Source organism: Photinus pyralis, unplaced genomic scaffold (assembly GCF_008802855.1).
Source record: "Photinus pyralis isolate 1611_PpyrPB1 unplaced genomic scaffold, Ppyr1.3 Ppyr1.4_LG2, whole genome shotgun sequence".
Classification (NCBI taxonomy): Eukaryota; Metazoa; Arthropoda; class Insecta; order Coleoptera; family Lampyridae; genus Photinus; species Photinus pyralis.
In genome coordinates this window covers 37,885,656-37,912,543 of record NW_022170403.1, presented here as the reverse complement: position 1 = coordinate 37,912,543, position 26,888 = coordinate 37,885,656, and the positions used below count along the sequence as shown (strand labels likewise).

Below are 26,888 nucleotides of genomic sequence, written 5' to 3'. Positions count from 1 at the left end.
AACCAAAAGAGCACAAAATATTGATGATATGGCAAAAGAACAAGCACAAAATGAAGGTACAAAAAGATTTAAAATTTTAACACGTTGAGTAGTTTGAGTACCTATACAGGCGTGTCGGAATTCCATTCTACAAATTTGAATAACTAAATTTATGTGAAACGGCACAAAGTTTTAGTAAACACTTTAGAACTACACGAACCTTAATACGATATTTTTTTGACGGAACGAAACGTCGAATTGCAATTAATAATGCAGTTTAAAAGTAACAAAACTGTCCTGATTCGTACATAAAGTATTTTCTAACGTTTCGAACGGGTCACTGCGACCGTTGGCTGTATTCTTGCCGAGATAAATTCGAAATTTCAAAAAAAGGTATTCATTTTACTAATTGAATTAGGAGAAGTTTACAAAAATGCTGTAATGCTTTGTCTTTTTTCAAATAATTTAAAAGTGATTAGCAGAAGTAGGTATAACTATTTTATGGCACCGGTCCTTTAACATCGCTATCAATTTCATTAATGGTGTGTTACGAATGAAAAGTTCCAGAAGAATGGTATTTTGTGAGAGTTTTGTTGAATTAAAAACATGAAATATCATTAATTGGTAAATTTGTTAGAGTAGGATAAGTATAATTTATTCATATAACTCCATAAGCTTATTTTAATTGAACGCAAAATTAATGGAAAACTGAACAATTAAATATCAGCACTTGTATTACTTATTACAGGTCTATAAACTGAATACAATTTTTTGTGTAATTCTCTTAGCAACTCCTTAATAAGGTTTCGTGGCGTTCAATTAGTAATCAAAGGATGATGCCTTTACAATGTGTAGATAAAAATCATTATTTTAACGTTAACACAAACAGAGTGGTCAAACAAGTTAGTGGAATAATTCTGCATCTTCAATTGCGTATATTTTAATAAAATCTCGTAAACGTTTTTCCGACAAGTACGCAAAAGATCCCGAAAGTTTGAATGTCAAATTAGCCAAACATTTCGACCGCGCTAGCACCTGTTTGCGGTTTCTCAAACGGTGTGGCGCCCAGCAAAACGTCCACAACAATCGTAGCTACTGCACCCTGTATTCGCGGGATAAATATGTGCTTGAGTGTTGCAACGCCAGAGGCCAGCACAGCGGGAAGCTGCCCTTCTGGAGCCGCGCAACCCCGGTGAGTCCTATCCCTTCTCCGTTGAGAAAGTAGTTGATAATGCTATGACACCGTGGGGTGTACCCAAACCTGATATAACGCACTTTCATTGGATGCCGGAGAAGATCCGTGTCTCTTGCGGTTGGTTACAATCGCTAGGGTTGAGCGTCGGGAGCAGCCTTCCACCCTCACTCGATACGATTCATACCGACCGACGCTTGGCGTCTTTCCAGAGCCGTCGGTCTCTGGAGGTGTGGCGGGAATCAACCCTGGGGAGGAAACTCAGCGACCGCTTCTGTACTGTAATATTTGCGAGCAACAGAACATCCACCTCTCCACCCCCGAGAGGTCGCAAACCGTCAAATTGCTAGTCGACCATTCGATGCTTATCAGCGTCCCAGTCGTGTTTATCCGCTTGTTGGCTTCGCGCACAAGTGGTCTCTCGCGAGCCTCTGGCCCAACTGTCATCTATCTTTCGGGAGTATGATATTGTGAGTGTTAAAATTATCAAACATTTAGTAGGTACTTTAAATTTGTGATATCGAAACGAGAAATTGAAGTGGCTTCGTAAATGATTCGTGGTTGTGCACTTGTCATTTAATAAGCGATACAAATTAAAAGTATATATAAGACATTATCCCCGGCGTCAAGAAGACAGCCGCCAAGACGCGGTCCGACGAGAGCAACCCCGCGGAGCGCGGTTATCCGACGGCGTCTCCTTGGCCGGCCTTATCACTGCCGGCGCCTGATCTGGACCCGGTAGCCGCCGCCTGGGGACGCAAACTTTATCCTGGCACCGGCGGTCCACGAGTACCCGGACCTGGACTCATGTTTGGATTGCATCACCATCAAGATGCGGCGGGCCTACACCACCATCACCAACCACGTGGTCCCAGCCTTAAAGAGGAACCGCTCACCACCACGCGAGCGTGGATGCAGCCATCGATGCAAGATCAAAATGGGTGAGTAAACGCCACTTTATAGAAATTATTAAAATCGCCGGCAGGAAAATCATTTAAAATACAACCCTAGCGTCGTGCGACTATAAAAGCTGCACATAATGGAATGTTGTGTTATCTGAAAGTTAACGAAAAGTCATAAATCAAGAACGATATTTCTAAAGAATTTGAAAAACAGCTCGAACGGTAGCTGTAACCCTTTTCTTCCGTTAATCCCTTACCCAAATTTTAAATACCTTCACGTGCCGGAATTTTAACCCATCAAGTGTAAAACTTTAATTAAATTCTTATATATTGAATGCTAAAAGAAGCCCTGTATGTTTAAGAATAAATCTAATTTGCGTACCTGTTACGCTGTTTGCAAAGTGAATAAACAAGGATTAAATTTAAAGATTTAGGAGGCAGCCATTTATTTTGGTGTTAGCTTATCGTCCCTCCAAATATTCCATTAACGCAAACGTTTTACATTTTTATCCGTTCGACGACAAATTTAAACATCACCTCGCCATTCTTAATTATGACGAAATAAATTGTTCTCACGTAACCATACCTTCGTAAGGTACCTAAGGTAATGCCGTAACTCAAACACACTATAATTGGTAGTTAAAGATTTACTTTGCGATACATTAACATAACAATCATTTCAGCATCCCTATCAAATAAATAGCCTATTTTATGTGAGTGGGGTGGCAAACATATATCACCACAGATATTTCGTTTTAGGCGACAGTATTTCAATATAATCACCCGTCTATTGGCGCCGTTACTGCGCCGGGTTCGTTATATAACGCACTCAATTGAGCGCGTGAAATAAACGAACAAAAAACTGACATAAACACTACCATTATCTGATTTGCGAATCCTATAAATACATACACCGCAGAGTATTAATTTATCAGGAATACGTTACGTAACCATTAGTTCTGCCGTAATAATTAAAATCGCGGTCGATATGCCATAAAGTAATTGCAAAACGGTATAATTTTTTGCGAAATTGTCTCGTGTATAAACGCAAAAGCTTTATCGGTTACCTACTTCAATAATTGTCCCGCAAAACAAATAGATACCTATTTTTCCATTCTGCACTGTCGCTAAAATTGGAAAGCAAAGAAGAATAGTATGGAAATTTTCACTGTAGACTTATTGTAAATTCCGTATTACGGTAAAATCAATTAATTAAAAAGGTTGAAACTGTATGACATACATAATGGTTTATAAAGCTATCAAAAGAAGATCAATATTTTTATTTACAAAATACAGAAAGGTGTTATACACAATTTTCACGTAAGTGCGCAAAAACCTACACAAAATTTCATTGCAAATTTCACGTAAATAATGAACACTATTTTTTATAACAAAATCTGGCATTATTGGTTGCAAGTATTTATTTAGCAATGACTAATTATGCCAGATTTCAGATTAAAGTTGTATCGTTTTCATCCTGTAATTTTTTCGTTGACCCATGGATACGTTCTTCCCCATAGTAATGTTGTTTGTCGAAGGAAATTACGAGGGATACATTTAGAAACAAGTTGTTAACGTGTAAATCAGCATAAACATGATGAAAGCGGATTTTTGGTAATGCAGATCAGTATTTTATTAGCAAAGTCTTTAGCTATTGTAATTGCTGAGATCTCAGACGGACAGCCAGCCAGACAGCCATAACGAATATAATAGCGTATTTTTCTCAAAAATGCGCTAAAAATCAAAGAATTTACATTACAACATTAACAAGACATCACAGAGTGACATGTTAGTTGGCAATTCTGCAAATGGCACTTGTCATGACACAAAATTAAAAGGCGAAGGTGAGTGATCCTTTAAAAACAAATGTCATCAGGAAAATTGCCCAAAAACCAACCAACTTACGGATTTATGGCTCAGTGGTAAGAGCATTGGGTTATAAATCCGAAGGTCGGGTGTTCGAACCTGGGTTGAGGTGAATTTTTCATCTGTGGCGGAGATGGAAATTACCTTAGGCCAGTTCCGAGCATTCTACCGGCTACTCCGAATTAGGTTTTCCTGCAGTTTTCCTAATTCGTAAGGTAAATACCGGAGTAGTATAGACCATCTTAAGACCTTCTGCAGAGGCACCTCTAAATAGCATTATGCGGGTCACTCTGTAATTGGGCGCATGCCTGTTGAGGGCCCAAAACAAGCGAGGGATAATAAAATAAAATAAACTTGAATGACGAAAATTTTACTAGAAAGTTTTTTTATCGAATGTCATTCGACAAGACTATTCCACGAAATCAATTTTCAAATAAGGAGCTATTAATCATTTATGTAACTGATATTGAAATTTTTTTTAATAATTCTATTTGCACCTACAAACAGTTCCGCAAGTTTATACTCTCAAAAATCACGAGTATAAAAAGTTACCTGAAATTTTTAAAAATTCGAATTTTCCATTGATGTTCTAAGTGCACTCTCACTCTCACTCGGTTCTACATAAATTTCAGAATTATTATCTTTCATACTGCAGTGCCATTCTATTTCCAAACTTAAACTTTCATGAATAGTTTTATATGAACCTCGATTTGAACCTATACTACTGCTCTAAACGTTTTCGTTAAATCTATTTGAACTAATCACAGTTCTAGTGTAGTGATATGTGCAGTTGCAATTGCACCCGCATCAGTTTTCTAATTCTGGGTAGGTTTAAATCTTGGCTGAAAACCGCCCACTTTAAGATAAAGGTCAAAAATAAAAATAGAAATAAATAAATAAACTAAGAAATGATTAAACCAGGGATTAAACAGTTAAATTTTCAAAAGTTTTTTTATTTCTCATTTTGTAGCAAAATAATATTACAGGGTGTCAAAACCCCGCTGGACCTCCAAAAATCAAAACCTGATTTGTAACCTTAATTTTTTGATGGGTAGATGCAGACCTTAGATCATTATATGTACGACTATAAGATATAGCCTCCCAATTAGGTCCCTACTTTTAATAAGGAGTATCTGTGCCAACATACCTAACAAAGTCAGAGGGAAATAAAGTAAAATCATATATTGACATTATACTCAAATACCTTCCAAATAGGCTAATTTTTCGTTTCCATGAATGCCATGGGCGTTTGCTTATTGCGGAAGAAGATAATACACTGTCCATTCAGTGGCTTATTGCAGCAGCAGAAGACACTTTGGTACCTGAAAAATTCAAATGCAAATGCCTAATATAAAGAATATGAGAAGTTGTTGGCGTGGATTAGGAAGCATCTTTCAAATAAAGTCTTAAATGCATCGTACATGTAATATGCAGGAAAAGGTAGGTATTTAAATCTACCCTTTGAGGCATTGATTAAAAACTTTAATCAATACTGCCATTAAAAAATGGATCAGATTTGGCAGCATAGCTACTGTAAACTACGTGCGTTTGTGAAAGCTTCCAGCAAAGGATACGATCTTTGCATTTGCAGAAAGCGATTGGAGAGTTTTTTTTTTCAGTTCCAAATTATAGTTTAATTATACAGTGAGTTTTTTTTAAATGCGAACATAGGAGTTTGCATGCAATGTAATTTCCCTATGTTCAATTTAAAAAAAAACACATCAATCTATGAGGTGTGCGCGGTTCACATTCCCAAAACGCGCAACTTGTGTGACTATGAACAGGAACTCTATAGTCTTTATGACTCGGTAAGATTTTTTTAAATAAGCCATGTGAGTGCATAGCAACTTTAGGATACATTTTTCTTAAACTTACGATAACTTGACCTCACAGGTCACGCACTGACACCACAACTCATTGTGAACCAACCTTCAATTATTTGTAGGTCATGTGCACCTAATACTAATACTAATTTGATCAATACATAAATGCAGAAAATAAGAAAATAAATAACGAAAACAATTACAATAAATGTTCGAAGTGTCCTCCTTGACATTCTAAGCATTAACCTAACCGATTTCGTAATTAAATTGGACGGCGGTATTTTTAAAAATGTGACAGCTGTCAATTGTATCTACTACTCATTTGAACTACTCAATAGATTGATGTGTTTTTTTTAAAATCGAACATAGGGAAATTACATTGCATACAAATTCCTATGTTCGCATTTAAAAAAAATTCACTGTATGTCAAATTTGAAGTAACGTTAGGTACTTAGCAACCTTTAAAGCGGTCTCGCAACAAAAGGACGTGGATATTTGGACACGCGAAAAAAAGACGCGGATATCAGGACGCATGAAATTTGGACGCGCGATAAAAGGACGCGTAGTGGCCTTCCTTCACACTTCATTCAGTCTTAGGGCTAGGAGTGAAAATACTGGTGGATATATGATAGTAGCGGTCATTGTCTTGTCATCAATATTTTTTTTATTTTTTTTTATTTTTTTGTTTCTAATGTTTTTACTTTTAATCTTTTATTGTTTTTTTAAATTTATATTTTGTTAGTATTTAAATTTGGTAGTGTCACGCTTCAAATTTGTAATTGGAAGTTGTGTACAACTCCTCATAAATATTCTGGTGGTGGTTTCTGACACTTATATGTATAGTACTTATAATGAAAAACAGTTTCTTATTGGAATTTTACAATTTGCGCTGTTACCAAATTTAAATACCAAAAAAATATTAATTAAAACAAGTGTGAAGCAAAGCTATTATTTACTATGCGATCTTTTGTCGCGCGTCCAATTTTGACATATGACATATTATTATGAAATAATAAATAATAATACGAGTGCCTTTTTAGCGCATTTTTTGATTCTCAAATTGTTTCACTAACTATCAGTCGTGCGAGCGCCTTTTAAGTTTTGTATAAATCAATCAAGATCTCAACAATATCCTTCCGGTTTTAAGCATTAATTTTGTATTGCATCGTTTAGTCTGATAACTGAAAGCCATCCCTGAAGATGATAATTTAGGAATTTCCGTGTCCTTTTATAAATCGATCGATTCGCAACAACGAAATACCGGTCTTCCGGCTTCAGCATTAGGTTAGTATTATCGAGTTATTTCCGCATCAATTACTCAGCTAGGTGATAGTCATTGCTGCAGTCCATAATTTATGAATTTCATTTTCATAGATAATTAATTTTTCATTTAAAGAAAAATACAGGACTTAGATACCTGTCAGTACTTACTGGCCAATTATAATAAAAATTCAAAATTCAAATCAAAAACAAAATATAAATTTATATTTATAACTATAAATCGTTGTGTGGTTGTCAAATGATGTTGTGAAAATTAAATTAAAGATTAAAAATTAGTGGTTAAAGTTAAAAAGTCGTCCACTGTGTATAGGGAATGTTCTAATAAATGCACAACGAATGCAAATTTTGTGACACACCAGGCCTTATGCGCACCAGGTATATGGTTGTGCAGTTTTACTCCCCCCTATATGTGACTGTGGCAGTCAGAGGATGGTGTGGCGTTTTTAAAATCTCTTCGGTTTCATGTTTCATAGTTATGATAAACTGCATAATACGAGGCATAATATTAAGACAAAGGGCACCTTTTCTAAATCGATCGAGATGTCGGTAATGGAATGTTGTAGATTCTTCGACGTTTTAGCATTAAATACGTACAGTCAAACTGTTCTTGTGTCACTTAACCTAAAAGCTACTCATCTGCCACAACCAAAATAGTAAACCTAGAACCTACAAAGCACACATTTTGTAACTTACCCATGGAAGGAAATTACACTCTTTGTACTACTATGATTACCACAAATGAACCACGCAAAAACTACTCGTAGTTTCTACGCACAACAACTTAAAACCACGTAAGTGTTGAAAATAACACGCCACTGAAATTCAGGGAATGTCAATTGGACAGACAACTCAGTGCGCATGATCAGTATTCCACTGTATAGCTATCTCTCACAGATGTTGGCACAGATTTAATGACTGATTTATGGAATATTATGATCTAAGGTGCGGACAGGTGTAGCTATTAAAGAACATTCGCACTTGCAGCGCGCCATCTGTCAAACGCGCGGACTGACAAACACGCGAAGCTCAAATCAACGTTTTTTGAAATTTTTCAATTTTATGCGCAAGTTTCTTACTTTTTTCTTCGTAACAACCTTCTACAAAGCAATCAGAAAACTTAAAAGAAGATGAATTAAATCAGCAAAGTCCATCTCAAGATATGGCGGAACCAAGGGAAATAGAGCTTTTTTTATATACAGGGTGTTCCTAAATATGATGTAACTACGAAATGATGAATAGTTTATAACATAGGTCCGCAAATGTTTACTTACCGATCAACAGGATGTTAAACGAGTTTTTTCTCCTGTCCAAGGGTAGTGAGTGTCTACATGGTGTTGTTTCTTCAGGGTTCATGTTCCATTTTCTAGCCCTGAACTTCTTTCGGTAAGCCACTGGTACCATTATAAAACAAAAATTTTATTTTCTTATTCTTACCTGGTTTGTTTATAAACTTTTTGGTTTCTTGTAATTTTTTTCGAATCTGTGACCGTTATCGAGAAAAAAATAAAAATGGATGAATTTTATAAATGTTAGTGGTTGTTGAATATTAGAAACATTAGAAATTTAAATAATTGGAAAATAAGTATCGCTCAAGAAATTAAGGGCAACTGCCAGGGCTCATTTTGTGCGTAGCGCTCAACGTGTTGAAAGAGAAGCTGAATCATTCGTCAAGAAATAATTTCGACTGCGATGCCCAATGGAGGATGGTTAAAGAATGGAATTCGACATTTCCCAAATGCAATTCAGACATTGAAGAAATGCTTTTGAAGGGTGATGCTTCGGAAGAGGAACTGAATCTGGAGTATGAGAGTCAGGATTCCTATGTCTTCACATTTCACACACTTGAAAATGGAAGGAGCGTTGACGACCACATATCACATTTTATAGGCAAACGGACCTGCTGATTCAAGTGTCCGATCGGAAACTTCTCCAGCTCAAGACCAACGTAAACAACGGAATCGAAATCGGAATTATATACTACAATGGAATCTCATCTTCGTAGTTTGGACACTCGACAACTTGAAAAAGCCGATCCAGCGATATGGTTATACCCCCTGGTTGAATCAAGCATTCCCTCGTCACTACTTCGAGCTTGACAGAGAAGCCCACTTTCGGCTCAAGATGGATCTCAATTGGTGCCGCAGAAGTCTAGGTTGGATGGTGTAACAGTAACCTTAAATTCCTTTTATACTCCGAAGCTTTTACATACTCTTTTTTAAATGTGTATATTAAACAATCTCAGACAAATACAGTATCAGCCTCTCCAATCTCAATAAGTTGTAGCTAGTCCCTTCGAAATGCCTAAACATGCTAAACGTTTGATTTAATTAACTTATTTTGATTAAAAGTTTATATAGCATCACTAACGAGTCACTCCTCTAAATGGCTTATGTGTCAAATGCAATTTTTGTAAGTACTGTACTGTGCCTATTCAGACATCCACAATTCGAAATCCTGGTAGTAACATACACCTTTATCATTCCAAATTCTCTAAAATACGTACCAAAACGGAGCGGAACTCCTGGGTATGGCTATATAGTATACGCAAAACCAAATTTTTAAACTTGCGTTAGATATGGTTTTATTCCAAGTGTATATGTATCAAACTTCATTTAAATGCTTTCATAAATAAGAAGGTTAGCACTGCGTAAAACCAAACTATACCTTCATAAATAAAAAAGTTTGCCATTCAATTCATAAATGGTCGAGATGCGAAAAGGCCACTTAGGATGTTGAATGGATTAGACTCAAATTTTGGAATTGCGTATTATATGACGAGAGCTATGCCCATATTGAATTTAATGCAATTGGGTTCATAACTAACTGAGATGTCAAAAGGGCTTTCCTTATTTTTTTGACTTACATTGACAATGCACGAACTCCGATCTACAAATTTGATAACGAATCCACCTAGAAAATTCCATCGTAATCGGTCCATTCGTTATCGAGATATCGTGCTCACAGACAGACAGCCAGACACCGCAAAATTATAAACTCGCTAGGAGCTCGTTAATAATACGTTGTGATCCGAGATATAGATAACTCTGGAAACATTTAGTGAAATACTAAGACGAACATCAAATTCTAAGCACCAAGATAGATACCTTCGCTCTAAATCTACCACCGCAGAAACTACTGCAATAAATAATCAAGGTAGCAGCGGATTTTACAAACATGAGAAAGTAGAGACGAAAGTATCGACCATAGTCGTGCTTTGAGAGAACTTCCCTTTGTAGAACTTGCTTGTAAACGTTGTAATGCTGCATTCAATGTACAACTCCATTTCGAATGAGACAGAAGAATTAGAGCTAGTCAATCTCGTATTCAACCAAAAATGGCAACGGGAAATCTCATGGCCATCTAATTTATATTAGCAATTCGAGCACAAAGCAGCGATTCAATTTTCCGTCCGTCCGTATAAAATGTGCATCTACTAGTTGTTATAAAAATAGAACAAAAAGCAGTAATTTTATTGATATACGAAACTTTAGCGTAACATAATACTAACACTCTTACGCACTTCTTTATTAGCTGTCGTTGGTGGATTGGCGTGAGGGTGAGCTTTTAATGCTTGCGGTCGCATTGCGGCCCTGGAATCTAATTAGCAGCTTGTTCACTTAACTACTTACTTAACATCCAATGTGACACCACATGTTTAAAACCCGTATGTTTATTCTAATCTACGTCCAACCTAGTTTCCATTTACGTGTATTTTGAAAAAATGGGAGGTATTAATATCCGTAATTGTTATAAAATGTTGATGCGTGTTTACGTGCCTAGGGCTGTTAATGTAAATTTTAATTATCTTGCATGTATACAAAACAAATTGTTTTAACAAAACTTGTATACTGTTTTACTATCCATCACTCGTTTGTCTCAGAATAAAAATGGAAGAAAAACGACACACACTTCAATTTAGTATTACATTCGCTAAGAAATTTTGTTGTGTAAGATTAGGCTTCAAAATCAAATATTGAAAATGAAACAAAGAATTACAATTGTAAAATTCATTTAAGTGTAAACGGCGGAAGAGGAAATCAGATTACCTACCGAGCGATGTAAGGATGTTCCTACGCTGCACACTCATAATTCACGACGAATTTTCTGTAGGTAATTATTTTTATTTGCCTTTATTAAACAAACGACTTTCTTTTCCCTCTATATAAATGAAGTAGTTGGGTTTATTAGTATGCTGAGCAATAGATTAGCATACTATTGGTTTCGTTGTGTTGTGTCAGCCCGTGCTTCCGCGTTTAAGGTTCAACCCGAGAACGAAAACGGATTTTACAACAAGTTAAAAAGTAATCGTAAACGATTTACATAAAGCGCATTTCCACTTGCATTCATTTCCCATTTGTAAGATGCAACTTCTGTTAAAATCGTAAAAATCCGCCACAAATATGAAAGATAGCGTTGCACATGGGCAATCCATTGTTGACGTGCTACTTCAATTTCAGTTTATGAGAAGAATTTCATTTCAATGCTTTTCTAAATAAGAAAGTTGGAACTGCGCATGCGCAAACCTAAATTTTAAAACGAATGTTAGATTTTCCTTTGTTCCAAGCGCCTAAGTATCAAATTTCACTTAAATAGTTCCATAGATAAAAAAGTTGGCACGGCGCATGCGCAAAATAAAATTTTGAAACTGGCGCTAGATTTTCCTTTATTCCAAGTGCCTATGTATCACATTTCATTTAAATTCTTCCATAAATAAAAAAGTTGGCACTGCGCATGCGCAAAACCAAATTTTGAAATTGGCGTTTGATTTTCCTTTATTCGAAGTGCTTATGTATCAAATTTCGTTTAAATTCTTCCATAAATAAAAAAGTTGGCACTGCGCATGCGCAAAACCAAATTTTGAAATTGGCGTTTGATTTTCCTTTATTCGAAGTGCCTATGTATCAAATTTCGTTTAAATTCTTCCATAAATAAAAAAGTTGGCACTGCGCATGCGCAAAACCAAATTTTGAAATTGGCGTTTGATTTTCCTTTATCCCAAGTGCCTATGTATCAAATTTCGTTTAAATTCTTCCATAAATAAAAAAGTTGGCACTGCGCATGCGCAAAACCAAATTTTGAAATTGGCGTTTGATTTTCCTTTATTCCAAGTGCCTATGTATCAAATTTCGTTTAAATTCTTCCATAAATAAAAAAGTTGGCACTGCGCATGCGCAAAACCAAATTTTGAAATTGGCGTTTGATTTTCCTTTATTCGAAGTGCCTATGTATCAAATTTCGTTTAAATTCTTCCATAAATAAAAAAGTTGGCACTGCGCATGCGCAAAACCAAATTTTGAAATTGGCGTTTGATTTTCCTTTATCCCAAGTGCCTATGTATCAAATTTCGTTTAAATTCTTCCATAAATAAAAAAGTTGGCACTGCGCATGCGCAAAACCAAATTTTGAAATTGGCGTTTGATTTTCCTTTATTCCAAGTGCCTATGTATCAAATTTCGTTTAAATTCTTCCATAAATAAAAAAGTTGGCACTGCGCATGCGCAAAACCAAATTTTGAAATTGGCGTTTGATTTTCCTTTATTCCAAGTGCCTATGTATCAAATTTCATTCAAATACTTTTATAAGTAAAAAAGTTTGCAATTCGGTTTATAAATGGTCGAGATGCGAAAAGGGCACTGTGAATTTTGAATCGATTCGATTCAACTTTTGGCATTGCGTATTATATGGCTAAAGCTATGCCCATATTGAATTTCATGCAATTCAGTTCATAACTAACGGAGATGTAAAAGCGATCGAACATTTCTAAACAAAGTTATCGTTCACACGGACAGATAGATGGACAGACAGACAAAGGAACAGACGGACAGACCAACAGGCAGACGACAGATAGCAATGCAAAATTATAAACGATCTCTAGGATCGTTAATAAACGGCAAAGGTGTAAAATTATGGAACATGTAAAAAACGGTTTTTTGTTTTTTTTACAATAACTTTTTTTGTAAGCGGTACAGAAAAAATTCCTTCCTTGGTACAAGACTCGACACCATAACGAACCAAATAGCGAAAAAAGTAGAACAATAGCTCTTAAGATAAAAAACTAGTAGCGTCGCAAAGTTAGCGGACGGACGGACGGACGGACGGGCGGACGGACAAAGTGGCCACAATAGCGCATTTTTTTTTATTTTTGTGGAAATGCGCTAAAAAGGCGTTTGTGTCATACCGATAACCAGTATTGTACAGTCAAATTCGTCGTTATAAAAAGGTCCATCAACCAAGTTCACCGCAAATTAGTATCGTAACCAAAAATTAAGCTCTGAAATTCTGACATTTCCACATTTTATACTTTTGTGTGGGTTATACTGGGCAGCCAGCTGAATTACACAGTGATATGCAATGGCAAACGGTCACTAGACTACCCACATGCACATGTCCAACTAGCTCAATTAAAAATAGTCCAGTAAAATTAGACAAAATAAGGGCCAAACCCGGAAATTTGAAAAAACAAGCTGAAAATTGGCAGACATGTTCAGGATAGTGCCAGAACCAATTTCCGAAAAGTCCCAAAAGATCCCGGTTGGGGAACGGACGCCATCTTGAAAAAACTACGCAAAACCAATGAACCAATGGTCTGATTCTCGTTGCTAAGGTGTCAAATTGTTTTTTTTAATGTGTATTTGGAGTAAAAACATAATTCCGCACATAAAGAATCCCTTGGAAATTCGAGGTTTTTAGGAAAATCACCCCCAACCTGGATTTTTCACGTTTTCGGCATTTGTTGTTGTTTTGTTTGCGCAATCCTAGGAGCAGTCCTCCACCTTTTCCTATCCTGCGCTAATCTTTTCAGTTCTACATAACTACCCTTGCCTACGTCCCTAACTATTTGCTCTATGTATTTCAGTCTCCGTGGTCCTACCCCTCTCTTGCTCTCGGCCCTCCTTCTATAGCTAGTAGTGCTATTCCTTCGTGTCTTAGGCACGTTCGCTATCATTTTATCTCGTCTTCTCGGTACGGTTTTCCATATTTCCCTATTTCCTATACTAGCTCCAAGACTGCTTCGTTTGTTACCCTATCCATCCAGCTAATCCTTATTCTATCCTACTTTTGCCTGCCTATCGTCCAAGTTTCGCACCTGTATGACCTACACTCCATTTGTACGTTTTTAGCAATCTTTTCCTAATTCGTATATTTATCTCGGATCTTAGCAGGTCTCACTTTTATGCCAATGCTTTTTAGCCTGCGCTATCCTGGATTTTATATCTTCCTTGCAACGATTATCTACCTTAACCTTACTACCTAAATAGCAAAAAGAGCGGTTATCTTAGAAAGTGTTTATGTAATAAAGAAACTGGTTTCCTCATCGGCAGTTAAAAGGGCGCTAGAAGTTAAATCACCTTCTGTTTATTCCTAAAAAAATACATAAATCTGGAAGCTACGGTTTCTTAGTAACGAAACACCCAAATTTATATCACGTTTCGATACCGTGCGTTCAGGTGTAAGGGTTACTTTTGTAAGAGTAGATCGGTGTCTGATTTTTACTCATAGTATAGATTTTCGTCATTGTGTTGTCGTTCGGTCTCGGAATGTTTCCAGTTTAAAACCTGTGTATGGATTGATTATTTTCACACCTTTTTTTTTAGTTATGTGCGAATAGTTGAAAGGATTCCACTCATTTACATTAATTGTAAAATGCATTTAAATATTTTTTACGTGCAACTTAACCTGACTGCAAATAATAATGAAAAATATAATGAATAAAATAGTGTTCATTTAGTTAGTGCTCTCAATCTTGTTCTGAACTCTGAAGGTTTTTTTTAACAGAAATTTTGACATTCAGATAGAGAACGTCAAGAAGAACGATTTAGAAACATCAATACTAATTATCCGAAGCTTTATTTAACAATAGCCGGAAAAGAGAGAAACCCATGATGGGGGTGGTTTTTTGAAAAAGGTCACATGTGCAAGGGCATCATATTATACGGAATAATTATTTCACTCAAAACAAACATCAAAACAACCATTTTGACACCTTGCCGAAGAAATTTGGACCATCCGTTCATTTGTTATGCTCAAAAATCGGAAAATCTAATTTAGGGGTAGTTTTTTCAAGATGGGGTCCGTTCCCCAACCGGGATCTTTTGGGACTTTTGAGGATTTAGTTCTAGCACTATCCTCGCCATGTATGCCAATTTTCAGCTTGTTTTTTCAAATTTCTGGGTCAATGTCTAGTTTTACTGGACTAAAACAGGTACTAACAATAGTATTTTACATTATTAGCCAGGTAAGTGAGTTTTTACTGGCGATAGGAGAAGTTGACTGGCGAGCCGTCAGACGAGCCTGTCATCTTCTAGAGCCAGTAAAAACTATTACCTGGCGTATAATGTACAATATTTTATTTGTTACTCATTTGTAAACGTAAATAATTAGTTCTTAAATTGATCTTGAAGAAATGTCGAAAATATCATGTTATCCATGTAACAGAGACTTCGCATTAATTCTGGCCAATGAAATTACTAGATTACTAACTTGTAAAATTTTTATAGGTCAGCTGTCAGTTTTACAAATCAGTAGCGTTTAAACATGACGTTTACCCGTTTACGTTTTGTCGTGTTAATCAACGTTTACAACTGAGTAACAAATAAAATCATTTATACGCAATCAATATAATTTTTCCAGGGCACATCCAGCATCCGCCGCAGTAACTATAGACTTCGATAAGACGTAACTTTTATTCGAGCTTTTATTAATCTGATAAGACTGATAAGACTCGGCAGCCTTGATCAACTCCACAATTTCACAGAATCATAAATTTATTGTTTAAACACCTAGCATACCCATGAAAACTCTTATCTGGGTTGTAATTTGGGCCCCATTATACATAGGTAACATAGCACATTTACAAATGAAACAAATGTAAAGGCGTTGAATTATTTAAAATGGTCCATAGGGAAATTTACATTGCGCCAATTGTTCTCAAATCTTGTCCTTGCGCTTAGTTATTTCACTGACAGTTCTCGATCTGATTCTTCAAACTGCATCAACGAATCAGCAACATGTATTCCGCCGCTCGAAAAGGTATTCATGTAGTACAATTTGTAGAAGAGTGGGCACAGTAGTTGAGAGGTATGCGAGCTATTCAGTGCCGAGTATCTGGTGTTGTTTGGTTGCGTTGCCGGTGGAAAACAATTCTAGCACCGATTTGTAATATTATACGTTTACATCTGATTTGAATAAATGATAGATGATTCGCGAGGAAGCTATGACTGAAACAATTGATGTAATGTAGGTAAATTTCCCTATGGCCCATCTTAAATAACTCAACGCCTTTACATTGTCGTAAGGTCCATAACACTCTGTATATAGTACTGGTGTGAAAAAGAAAATGGTATATGTTGGTGCAATGATAACTAGATTTATATGCTGAATAGTTCAACAAAAATAAAATCAAATAAAACAGCTCAAAAACCGGTAACAGTTCACGCTGTACTTTAAAAGTACATGCCACAAAACGGCATTGCGTGAATGAAAGGCAGATGTGGTGCAACGGTCTGCGGAATACTTTTTGGCCCATCCATTAAAATGACTTGCATTAAAAGACTAGCATACATATGTATATGTAGCATTAATATATTTGTTTGACTACGAAGGTTCAAAATTTGAGAGAATCAACAGGTATATCTTCAAGGATACGAATTTGGCATCTAACCATTTGCAGTTAAGACTACTTAACAATTCCTCTCAAGAGCTTTTTGGGGTTGGTTTTAGCAGCCATTCTAAAATTGAAGTTGTCTCCATAGGATCTCACCAATGTCATTCCACAGCTACAGCAAATTCAGATTATATACAATTGCTAATTATTGCGTTTCTATTGATGTAATAAATTGTGGGAATTGTAATTAGAGCGCTTCTTTGTATATATGTAGGTCTGTAATTGGGCGCATGCCTGTTGAGGGCCCAAAACAAGAGAGGGATAATAAAATAAAATAAATAAAAATAAGTAGCCTAAAAGCATTGTTACAAATGTGCCTGTCCAAAATCTTAATACTAAAACTATGTTACTTGCAATACTATTTCGGGAAACGGCAACAGAAGCTCTTCAAGGGTCCCCCAGATTCTTCATCTACTTCAAAATCAGCCAACGTCTCCAATTTTATAAAAACAATATTGTATTAGATGAATAGTAATTTGACAAACACGTATACAATTCTTGAGGCACTTCGGAACTAAGACTCAAGCTAAGACGATAAAGGTCGATGATTATCTGACCACCAAATGGATATTACACGGGTTATTTGGTGTTAAGGCCAAACGTGAGAACTGCTCAAAACAATATGTTAATTATTCCTATTACAGCTTTCAAATGATGCCCAATTGCACACAAGACCAATCCAAAATTGGCAAGTTTAACTAAGCCAATGGAGACAAATCTAATTTCAAAATTGAGGCTTAAAAACACCCCCGCTTGAGAAGAGTTTCTAATTAATCTAATTGCAAAGAATGGTAAAAGTGTGTCAAATTTTATCCTTAAGGTGCTCGCTCATTTAGGCGAAGCCTCGTGAAGGAAAGCGTAGCGCGGCGAAGCGTCATTTAGCCAATGTTCGTACACTGGGGCGAAGAGTCGCGTGGCGCCTGGAACGAGATAAGGCTCTGCGGAAATATTTATTTTTAGCATTTGGAATTAGCACATTGTTCGGTGTAGATATGAGCACCTGTATGAGCAGTTCTTCGCCAGAAGAGGAAAAGTATGGAACAAGAAGAACCAACCAGGAAAAAAATGTTCATCAAAAGAGGGAAACCTACGATGAACTTCGTCATTTGTTTAATGACCTTAGGCAAGATAAAAAGATTTTTTTTAATATTTCCGTATGTCAAAGGAAAAGTTTTTTGAGTTTCTTAGTTTGTACGAGTAGAGTTCGGACATGGATCGGTAAAATGTTGAATCTTCTCTTCGGTTGTCAACCGCGCATAGTCAGCTAACCGGTATAATAAAATCCATATACCTAACTAGTAACTATGTTGTCAGCTAACGGTGTTATTAAGCCATGTGTTGGATGTTTTTGCAAAGAATATCATCATTTTTTACAAAAATCGCCTATCGCAACTTCGCCATTGTGAAGAATGCTCATTGTATACATTAAGTGGAGAAACAATATTACCTTTTGTATAATTTATTCAATATGAAAAAGAATTAATTACAATTTCAAAAAATTCAGGAAAGCTCGTTAAGTATTGCGTAAAAATTTGCGGCAAAAGTTTTTATTTAGGTTGTTTGATTCAGTTTGAAATTGATAAACGGGGAAATTGTGGAGTGTCTGCGAAACAGCTTTATTTCAGTTTTTATCGTATGCTATGAATTTAATGGAAGCCAACAAGCCGAGCATTTACCACCTTGATTAGAACCGGGATATAAATTATCGCGTTGGTGTAATTCACGCGACTCCGGGGCATATTTCAATGTTGAATTCCTGCGGACCAAGCCAGGCGTCGCTCCAACCACAAATGATTCTGATTGCAATTGATCCGGCTTCACGTGCGGTTAGACCAATACAAAACTTTATTTATGCAATTCATTCGAGTGTACCACGGTCAGTTCTCTATACTTGAACAAACGATTTTAATAAGCGAACGACGAGCGAATTTTTCGAAACATTTCAGATTATGGACGTAAAGTCGTAATTGTCGAATTGCATTTTTAATTCGAATAATACATCAGCCGCCTATTTCGCTCGCGGTAATTATTTGATTTCATGAGATAAGTTCTCTAATTACCTAAGTATATCATCGGCTGTTCGTAACGCTTGGACAGTCTGACAATTAATATTATTTGAAGGAGTGCCGAGCTATAAGTAATTTAGTAATGGTAATGATGGCGCTGACGACTTCTTTGTATTTGAAATAATAAATGCGTTTTGTCGTTATCGCAATAGAACGGGTGTTGATGCATGAAAGGGAGGGCGGGATAAATCCGCTCTCCTAAACCAAGTGACGTCGATGACAACGGACTATTAATAAAATTTGATAGAATGTACAATCATAATCTTGAATACGTTCTAATAAGTTTTGACTTCATCGATAGATGCTTCTCGTGCAGATTTTCCACTTTTCCTTTGTGGGTGCTCCATTTCACTTTTCTCTTGTGAGTATCATATCATACAGGGAGATCAATAATCATATGCTGCGCCGCTCTTATAAAATATCACATTAGTAATCATTTGCCGCAACCAGGTATATGTGTACCAATACAAAACATAACCTATTATTTTACAAACCAAAACCATGATTTGTGATTCTTATTCGAATACTTTCGTCCCTTTCCAAACGGCTTTTTTCAAGACTACCAGTTTCTTTCGAATATTTACAAGGTGGGTAAATTACTTGTAAATTACAAACAAACGTTTTTTTAGTTGTAGCGTGTAATAGGCAATAGGTTTACTCCGACAAGCCTTTTACTTTAGAAGAGAATAAGATGCGTTTGCTGTCCTGTTTCCGTAATGGGACTAAAGACGAAAGTGGAGTTTGGGAGTACTCGATACGGTTGTGTATACAGGAGTTTCTATAAACGATTGTCAACCATGACGAGGATTACAACAATATACGCCGAAATGCTCATCGTCTACTTGAGCGGTTTAACATACAGGAAGTCTTGCTTCTGGGAAGTCACCTGGCCGCTTAGTGATTGCTAATAAGGAGATTGTAAAAGATGTTCTTGCTCGTCTTGAGCAAAGTCGGAAAAAGCAGCTGCGACAATTTGTCCCACTAACGGGCATCTCATACGGAACGTGTGACGCTATTGCCTGGAGAAAATTGTACTTCTATCCTTTAAAGTAACCGTGTTACAAGAACTCATCGTCCAGACTTGCAAAGCCGTCTAAATTATTGCATGCAAATTTACGAGATGGCAACGTATTCGAAATCGTTTACACACCATTGCCGAATTCCGAGCAGGTATAGAAGCTGCCGTTTGAAACATTACGCAACAGCACTTACATGCCGGCTTCGAAAACATGAAGAAAAGAGTGAATCCCTGTCTTAATAATGGTGGCGAGCACTTGGAACAGTTGTTATAGTGTGCATGTAATTTACCCAATTACTTCGATATTAACGAGTTGTAAAAGAAATAAAATCGTTTCAATTTTTGTAGTAATTCGATATTCGTGTAGTTCCACATAATTTGGAAACTTACAAGGTGGTTAAATCGTTGATTTAGGTTAAATATGGTTAAACGTCAAAAGTTTACTTTAAGGTTATGTTTTAGTATTGGTGCACCAGGCCTGTTGCGGCAAATGATTACTAACGTCATAATTTATTGAAGCGGCGCAGCAACTCAATATTGATCGCACTGTATATGTTTGGTACAAATATTTGACTCCACCAACTGCTTTCGCCCAGACATTCCACTTCTCATTTGTGGTACCCTCTGTTCTCATATTATTCACATTTGACAATACAGACAACTCTGTCTCGTCTAGAACTTTCCCTTTTTCTTTAGTACCCCTCTCCCAGCCCAGGCTATACGTTCTCGAGATATTCCGTTTTGTAGTATTGACTACACCGACATACGCCTCTCACTCGTTAAGTTCCACTTTTTTATACGTATCTACTCTGTAGATCTTGAAATATCGGAATCTATAAGCGATCTCGCTCTCAATTTTCATTGTTGATCAGTTGGCTCATACATCCGGACGGACGGATAAGCAATGATTATGATCTCATATCGTACACTTAATTTTTCGCTACTTTGTCATTCGCAATTATTACCTAACAATCCTTATCGTTTATAATTTTTTTGTATTTTTATCCGTCTACCTGTTTGTATGTCTGTCCGTCCTCCCATGTGCACGGTAACTATGCAACCCCCAAATAAAGGTTTCTTTTATAATTCTTGTTACAAAGAACATAATGAATGTCCGGATTTCTGTGTTAGTAAATATTCCTTCAACGTATATAAACTATGCAGGTGAATAAAAAAAAACGGCACATGCGCAACCAAACAGTGATTTCAACTGACCCCAAGATCGTACGATTTGACCCCATTGGATAACTTGATTTGGGGTTATTTGAAGTCTAAGGTGTATGCGGGTAAGCCAAACAATAACATTGCATCGATGAACACCGTGGGGGTCCAAGTCATCAAAAATGTACACAAACGGAACGAGGTCTGCCTCCGAAGCTACAGCGAACATTTGAATGATATTGTGGTCCAAACCTAATTGGCATCAACCAAATAAACAAATAAAATAAAAAATTTCTAAATCGAACATGAATTCACCTTTTTATTCGAATATTTCATGTATACAATTCTTTTTTGACACCCTATACGGGGCGGGATGATTATTAGATAATCTTGACGAAATTGACGTTTATACAGGGTGTCTTAAATTGAGTAGGATAACATGGCTATCTTTGCTATTATTCTACTTTCAGATTCGGTTAAATTGCCAAAGTTGTGCAGTTTTTGATGCTGATGGATATTCTGATACGATTATTTTGAGGAAAATAAATCAGTTCATAATTTTCAAAATGCCGGTTTTCGAGATATTGACATCACCAATAGGAGAATGGATACCAACCGAGATATTGACATCAACTTCCTTATTTTAAATGGACGCCATATTGGATTTTTACTCAGTTTGATACAGTTTTTTTCTCTTCCTGACCATCATTCAAATAATAAACATGGGTAAAATTAGTAGTCGTCGCTTTATCAGATTCATTTTAGTTGCCTAGCAACATCAGACTTCTATCTAAACGTATTATATCATTGTGTCTCAAAATTCCTGCCTCTGCTACGATACTGCAGTAAACATCTCACTCGTTGATTTACCATAGTCATATGTAAATAAATAAAAATAAAATTTTGTATTCCCTTTTTGTTAGGCCATCCAATTATCGCCATCCAATTATCATACCGCCCTCGCACTTTGCAGGTTTTCAGTTTGTGCTTGTGCGATAGTTATTTGTACAACTACAGAAGAAAGGGGACGGCTGATGTAAACTTTGAACACGAATTGAAAAACACTTTCTTCTGAAGTTTTAACATAATTTTCTTCTGAGACTACAATCATAATTGAAAAATTCGTCGTATGCAATACCTATAATGAAGTTTGAGACATAGCAATCTACGGGTAGTTCAAAAACGCAGCAATTGTTTTTTACTTTCCCAGAGAGGAAAATCACATTTTCTTTACACATTTTAGATGAAAGTAGTTGTTTCTAAAGCAGTTTCAGAAAAAAAGTTACTTTATTATCACGAAAGATAGGTACAAAAATCTATGTTACAAAAACTTAATGTAATTCATAATTCTGGCGCCAAAGTGCCCCAGTGGCAAACTGTTTCCGCTCCAAAGCAGCCACACTAAAGTGGCGGTCCCAGCTGTCCGAATCCGCACCCAACATCTCCCCTCAGAGATACCAAGACCAGACGCTGAGAGAACATTTCTCTCAAAGCATTAATTTATTTATTTATTCATTTATTCATTATCCCTCTCTTGTTCTGGGCCTTCAACAGGCTTGCGCCCAATTACAGAGTGATAATGCCTTTTAGAGGTGCCTCTACAGAAAGTCTTAAGTTATTCTATACTACTCCGGTATTTACCTTACGAATTAGGAAAACTGCAGGAAAACCTATGCTCAAAACTGGTCTAAGGTAATTCCCATCTCTGCCACAGATGAAAAATTTACCTCAACCTAGGTTCGAACACCCGACCTCCGGATTTATAGTCCAACGCTCTACCACTGAACCATAAAAATAAGGGACTCGAGCCGTGTAGGCTGTACCTTCATCCTGATGGAACCAAAGAATACCCAGGTCCTCTTCTTCGGCTCGAGCATCCAATCTAGGATACAAGAATGTTTCTAGCATAGTCACATAGCGCGCAGCCGCCACGGTAACTATTACACCTTTCCACTTCCAAAAATACGGGCGAATTACTCCATTTTAACAAACGGCACACCAAACGGTAACTTTCGGGGAATGGATAGACGTTTCTTGAAGCTGTTGGGGGTTGTGTACGTCCCAGCACCTGAAGTTTTGTTTATTAACAGCGCCACTGAGGTCACGCTTACGAATGTTGCTGTAACAATATATATGAAGGTATTTGCTGTGACTGCGGTCTGGGCAAGCAATTATTGGGCACATGCGCGCAGGGCTGTACGGAGTGTATGATCTGCGATACTGCGCTAACATAATCTTGTAAGAATGATAGTGTAAATCCAAATGAAGAATTCTTCTCAAACTTCGATTTGACATCCCCAATGCAACAGATTGTTTACGAATAGATCGTGTTGGTGTTTGCTCTACTGCTTGTCTTACTACCTCAACATTTTCGGGTGTTCTGACTGTTTTCGCACCGGACAGAACGCGCACGAATGTTGAAATTTCGGCGACTCTGCGGCCAACGATCGGTTATTTTCGTAATAGCCGTGCTGCATCAAAGCCTCCCTGACCAAACCATGATGGGTACTGAAACGGGGTGACTTGCTCTCTACCTGCATACTCCCACCACAGACTGTATCACACCCCTTCAAAACCTTTTAATCGTAAAAATAACTATTATTTAGATATTTGGAAATCTTCTTTTGAATGAAAATGGAAATCCGTTTATTGTATAATAACCGTTTGCACAGTAAAATTTCAGCAGTCTCGCTGTATGGCAACAATTACTACGGTGAGAATGGTCTTGAATCTTAAACTCAACTTTAAGCTTATATTATGATTGCTTTGCGTCAAATTTGAGCTGTTTATTATAACAGCTATTGTCGCACCAATCATTATACCTACCTTTAATTTTAAGCTATGCATGAGTAAGTATAATTTCCATTCGCTATAGCTTCCATCCAAAACCAATTTTAATGGAGATATTAATTATTACGGGAATAGTTTTTTATAGTTACTATTATTGGCTGATCCGCATAATAGATTACCTGTAAGAGATCAGCAATAAAACGATACATGTATATTTGATATTATATAACGATTCTGTAATATTGGATAACCATTTGCGAGATAAATTTTATGTTTGCGTATTAAAACGGCGCCGCGCGGTAGCGAAATTATATAATTGGAACTTGCGGTAATATATAAATACTCATAAAACAGTGTATACGTAGAAAAGGTGGAGATCATTGCACGGATGATTTTATGGGCGCAGGATATTAACGTTCTAGTAACATTTGCTATCATACGATTCGCCCTCGGCGCCGGTCTCATCTCTGAGCACCTGACTCGACCAACGTGTCTCTGTTATCTTGCCAGAGTGTACAGAAGTGGTACGTAAGCAATTACTATCGGTGCAGTCGGACAATAGAGTTCGCATTGACCGCTTAGGAGAACCCTTCTGTACAGATGGTGTTGTGACACTTCAAATAATAACGCTTAACCACGTTATCTTAGCAATGCTAAATTAGATTAGAAGGGTCAAAATGCAATAACAGGATGTGGGCTGTTTAAGAGGTGTTAATAGAGACACTTGTATTTCAGAATTGGTGTAGGAAGAGCGCACTTCGAAAAGCAACCCCCAAGCAATCTACGAAAATCCAACTTCTTCCACTTTGTCATCGCTTTGTACGATCGGGCGGGGCAGCCCGTAGAAATTGAGCGAACGGCGTTCATTGGATTCATTGAAAAGGATCAGGTTAGTTAATCTCATTTTCTAGTTCATTTAGTTGTATTGTAAATACCGTATGTACCTATGTATTTCAAAATGTGTAACTTGTAACAGTATATTTAGTGAACGTCCGTAGATACCATTTTAGTGCCGTGCCTGGATATTTTTTTGGGAAGGGTGCACATTTGTGCAAACAGTGGCTCAAATTGCATTATATTAGTCAACACTTCTCAAAGAATGATTAGGTACCTACTTTTAGACAAATATTGTTTGTGTGCCCCATTTCTATTTATTATTCAATATGGAGAAGCGAACTTACTTCTTGCCGTAAATGTTTTTTGAGTGAAAGAATATTTATAATTTGTGGCAGGTAACATATTGGTTGTTTGTTAACTTTAAAATTACCGGCAAAACAGTTTTGCAATCGGCAATACTTCCTGACTGAATATAACCAAAAAGGCTTTCATTTCAAACCGAATCACCGATTGCAATTTGCAATTTTGAATTTAAAAAATTACAAAAGCACATCATTTTTATACCTATAAAAGCCCGATTCACACTGAAAATATCACTAGAAAATTTAGGCAACAAAATAAGTACATCAGTAAGGACGCGAATCGCGACCAAACTTGGTGTAGCTTCAATCAATCATTTCAATAGCAATTTTACCTGGGTGTAAAACGGACGCAGCGCCAGCGAATAAAAACTAAGATTTTTGCTGGGAACTTTTAAATCTGTCTTCCTGGTTAAAAAATAAACTGTGGCTTAGGGGAAGTTTAATGAAAGGTTTACCTAGGTTTTGCATTTATTACGGTAATCCATTTATATAGCTAGAGGGTACTTTAATGGAAGGTTTCCTTAGTTTTTGCATTCATCCCGGTACCCCCAGCTACCACCACTTAGAATATGTACCCCCCTCTCGTCGCCTCCTTCTAAAGTCCATAAAATTCTCTACAGCAATATACAAAAAGTCACTAAAAAGTCAAATTTGGTTGGCCCAAATACAAAATAAATGAACTTTATGCATTTCACATCTTGAGTGTATAAATTTATTTTATGAAATGTTCAAAATGGTTTCCACTAGTGCGCCTTAGCTCTTGAATATTGTCTGGTCAGAGTCTGATACATTACCGTTTGCAAATGTCCCCAGAGAAAGAAATCAAGCGGAGTTAGGTTGTGGGATTGTGGTGTCCATTCTATGGCCCCTACTCTGCCAAATATACTCGGGATACATTTAATTGAACCACTGCCTAAGGGCCAGAACATAATGTTTCAGAACTCCATCTTGCTGGAAGTGCAAATTGTTTTTCTTCTAGCAGCTTGTCCTCATTTCGTCCACTTGACTCTTCTAAGGTTGTATGATTTTGTCTTCTTCCAATAGATTCTGATTTAATTCCCTTGTTAAATTTATTTTTAGTGAAAAAAATATGATTTCTCAAGAATACCTGCCCAACCACTAATTTTCTGCGGAGATTGGGTGCGATGTTCTCGAAACAGGTGTGAATTTTTGTTATGTCCACCTACCGTTTCTTCGTAAATTTGTTCATGATACAACATTAGTCAATTTTGTGGCGTAAGATTTACAGTAAATTGACCAAACAACTGAATTTCGCGCACTTGTCGAAAATTCTCGAGTGTAATTTATTTATTACACACATATCCCGCGTCTACTGAAACTTACGCACTAAAACTCCATGACGTACTTGAATGCCTGTGCACTGTGCAGTTCTACGCGGCTTCCCGATCCATTTCAGTTTATTCCTCTATAAGGTGTACCCGCATTTTTAAATTTTTTCTTAAGCTTCAACTATTTTATCCTCGATTTTATGTAACTCTAATAACAAAGGCAAAACAGCAAACACACAACAACAAACAAAATGATTTTTAGAAGGATGTAATGTCAGTTTCGACATTTTTAAATTGGCAAACTAAATTCGTATAACCTTCAATTTATTGTTCTGTCATTATTATTTGACGATACTTGACATAACTGTAGGTATGTTCAAAAGATAACTAACAATGAAAACGTGAAGTGTATCAAATTCATATATTGATGAAGGGTGCATATTATAATTTTAAAGTAATGGCAACTGGGGGTGCAGTGGTAAATATGAAAACTAAGGGAAACTATCCATTTAACTTCTCACTGGCTACCTAAATGGACTTGAAATATCTGTTCCAAAAAAAAAAAAAATTCGGTTCAAACTTTTGACGGTTGACCTATATGCCACATGTAAAAAGCCTATTGAAAATGGGTCAAATCCAATGACCCCGTAGGGTCAAA

The 26,888-nt window shown here is 36.7% G+C and overlaps 1 protein-coding gene across 1 annotated transcript in view; it reads left to right on the top strand.

The window, feature by feature from the left end:
* Positions 1-1,291: 1,291 nt before the first annotated feature.
* Positions 1,292-26,888, top strand: part of LOC116163984 (transcription factor collier-like) — a 43,129-nt gene continuing 17,532 nt past the window's right edge. The window contains exons 1-2 of the mRNA XM_031478111.1: positions 1,292-2,112; positions 24,478-24,631. Coding sequence (XP_031333971.1) covers positions 1,979-2,112; positions 24,478-24,631 — 288 coding nt within the window. The 5' untranslated portion in view covers positions 1,292-1,978. The remainder of the gene's footprint in view (positions 2,113-24,477; positions 24,632-26,888) is intronic.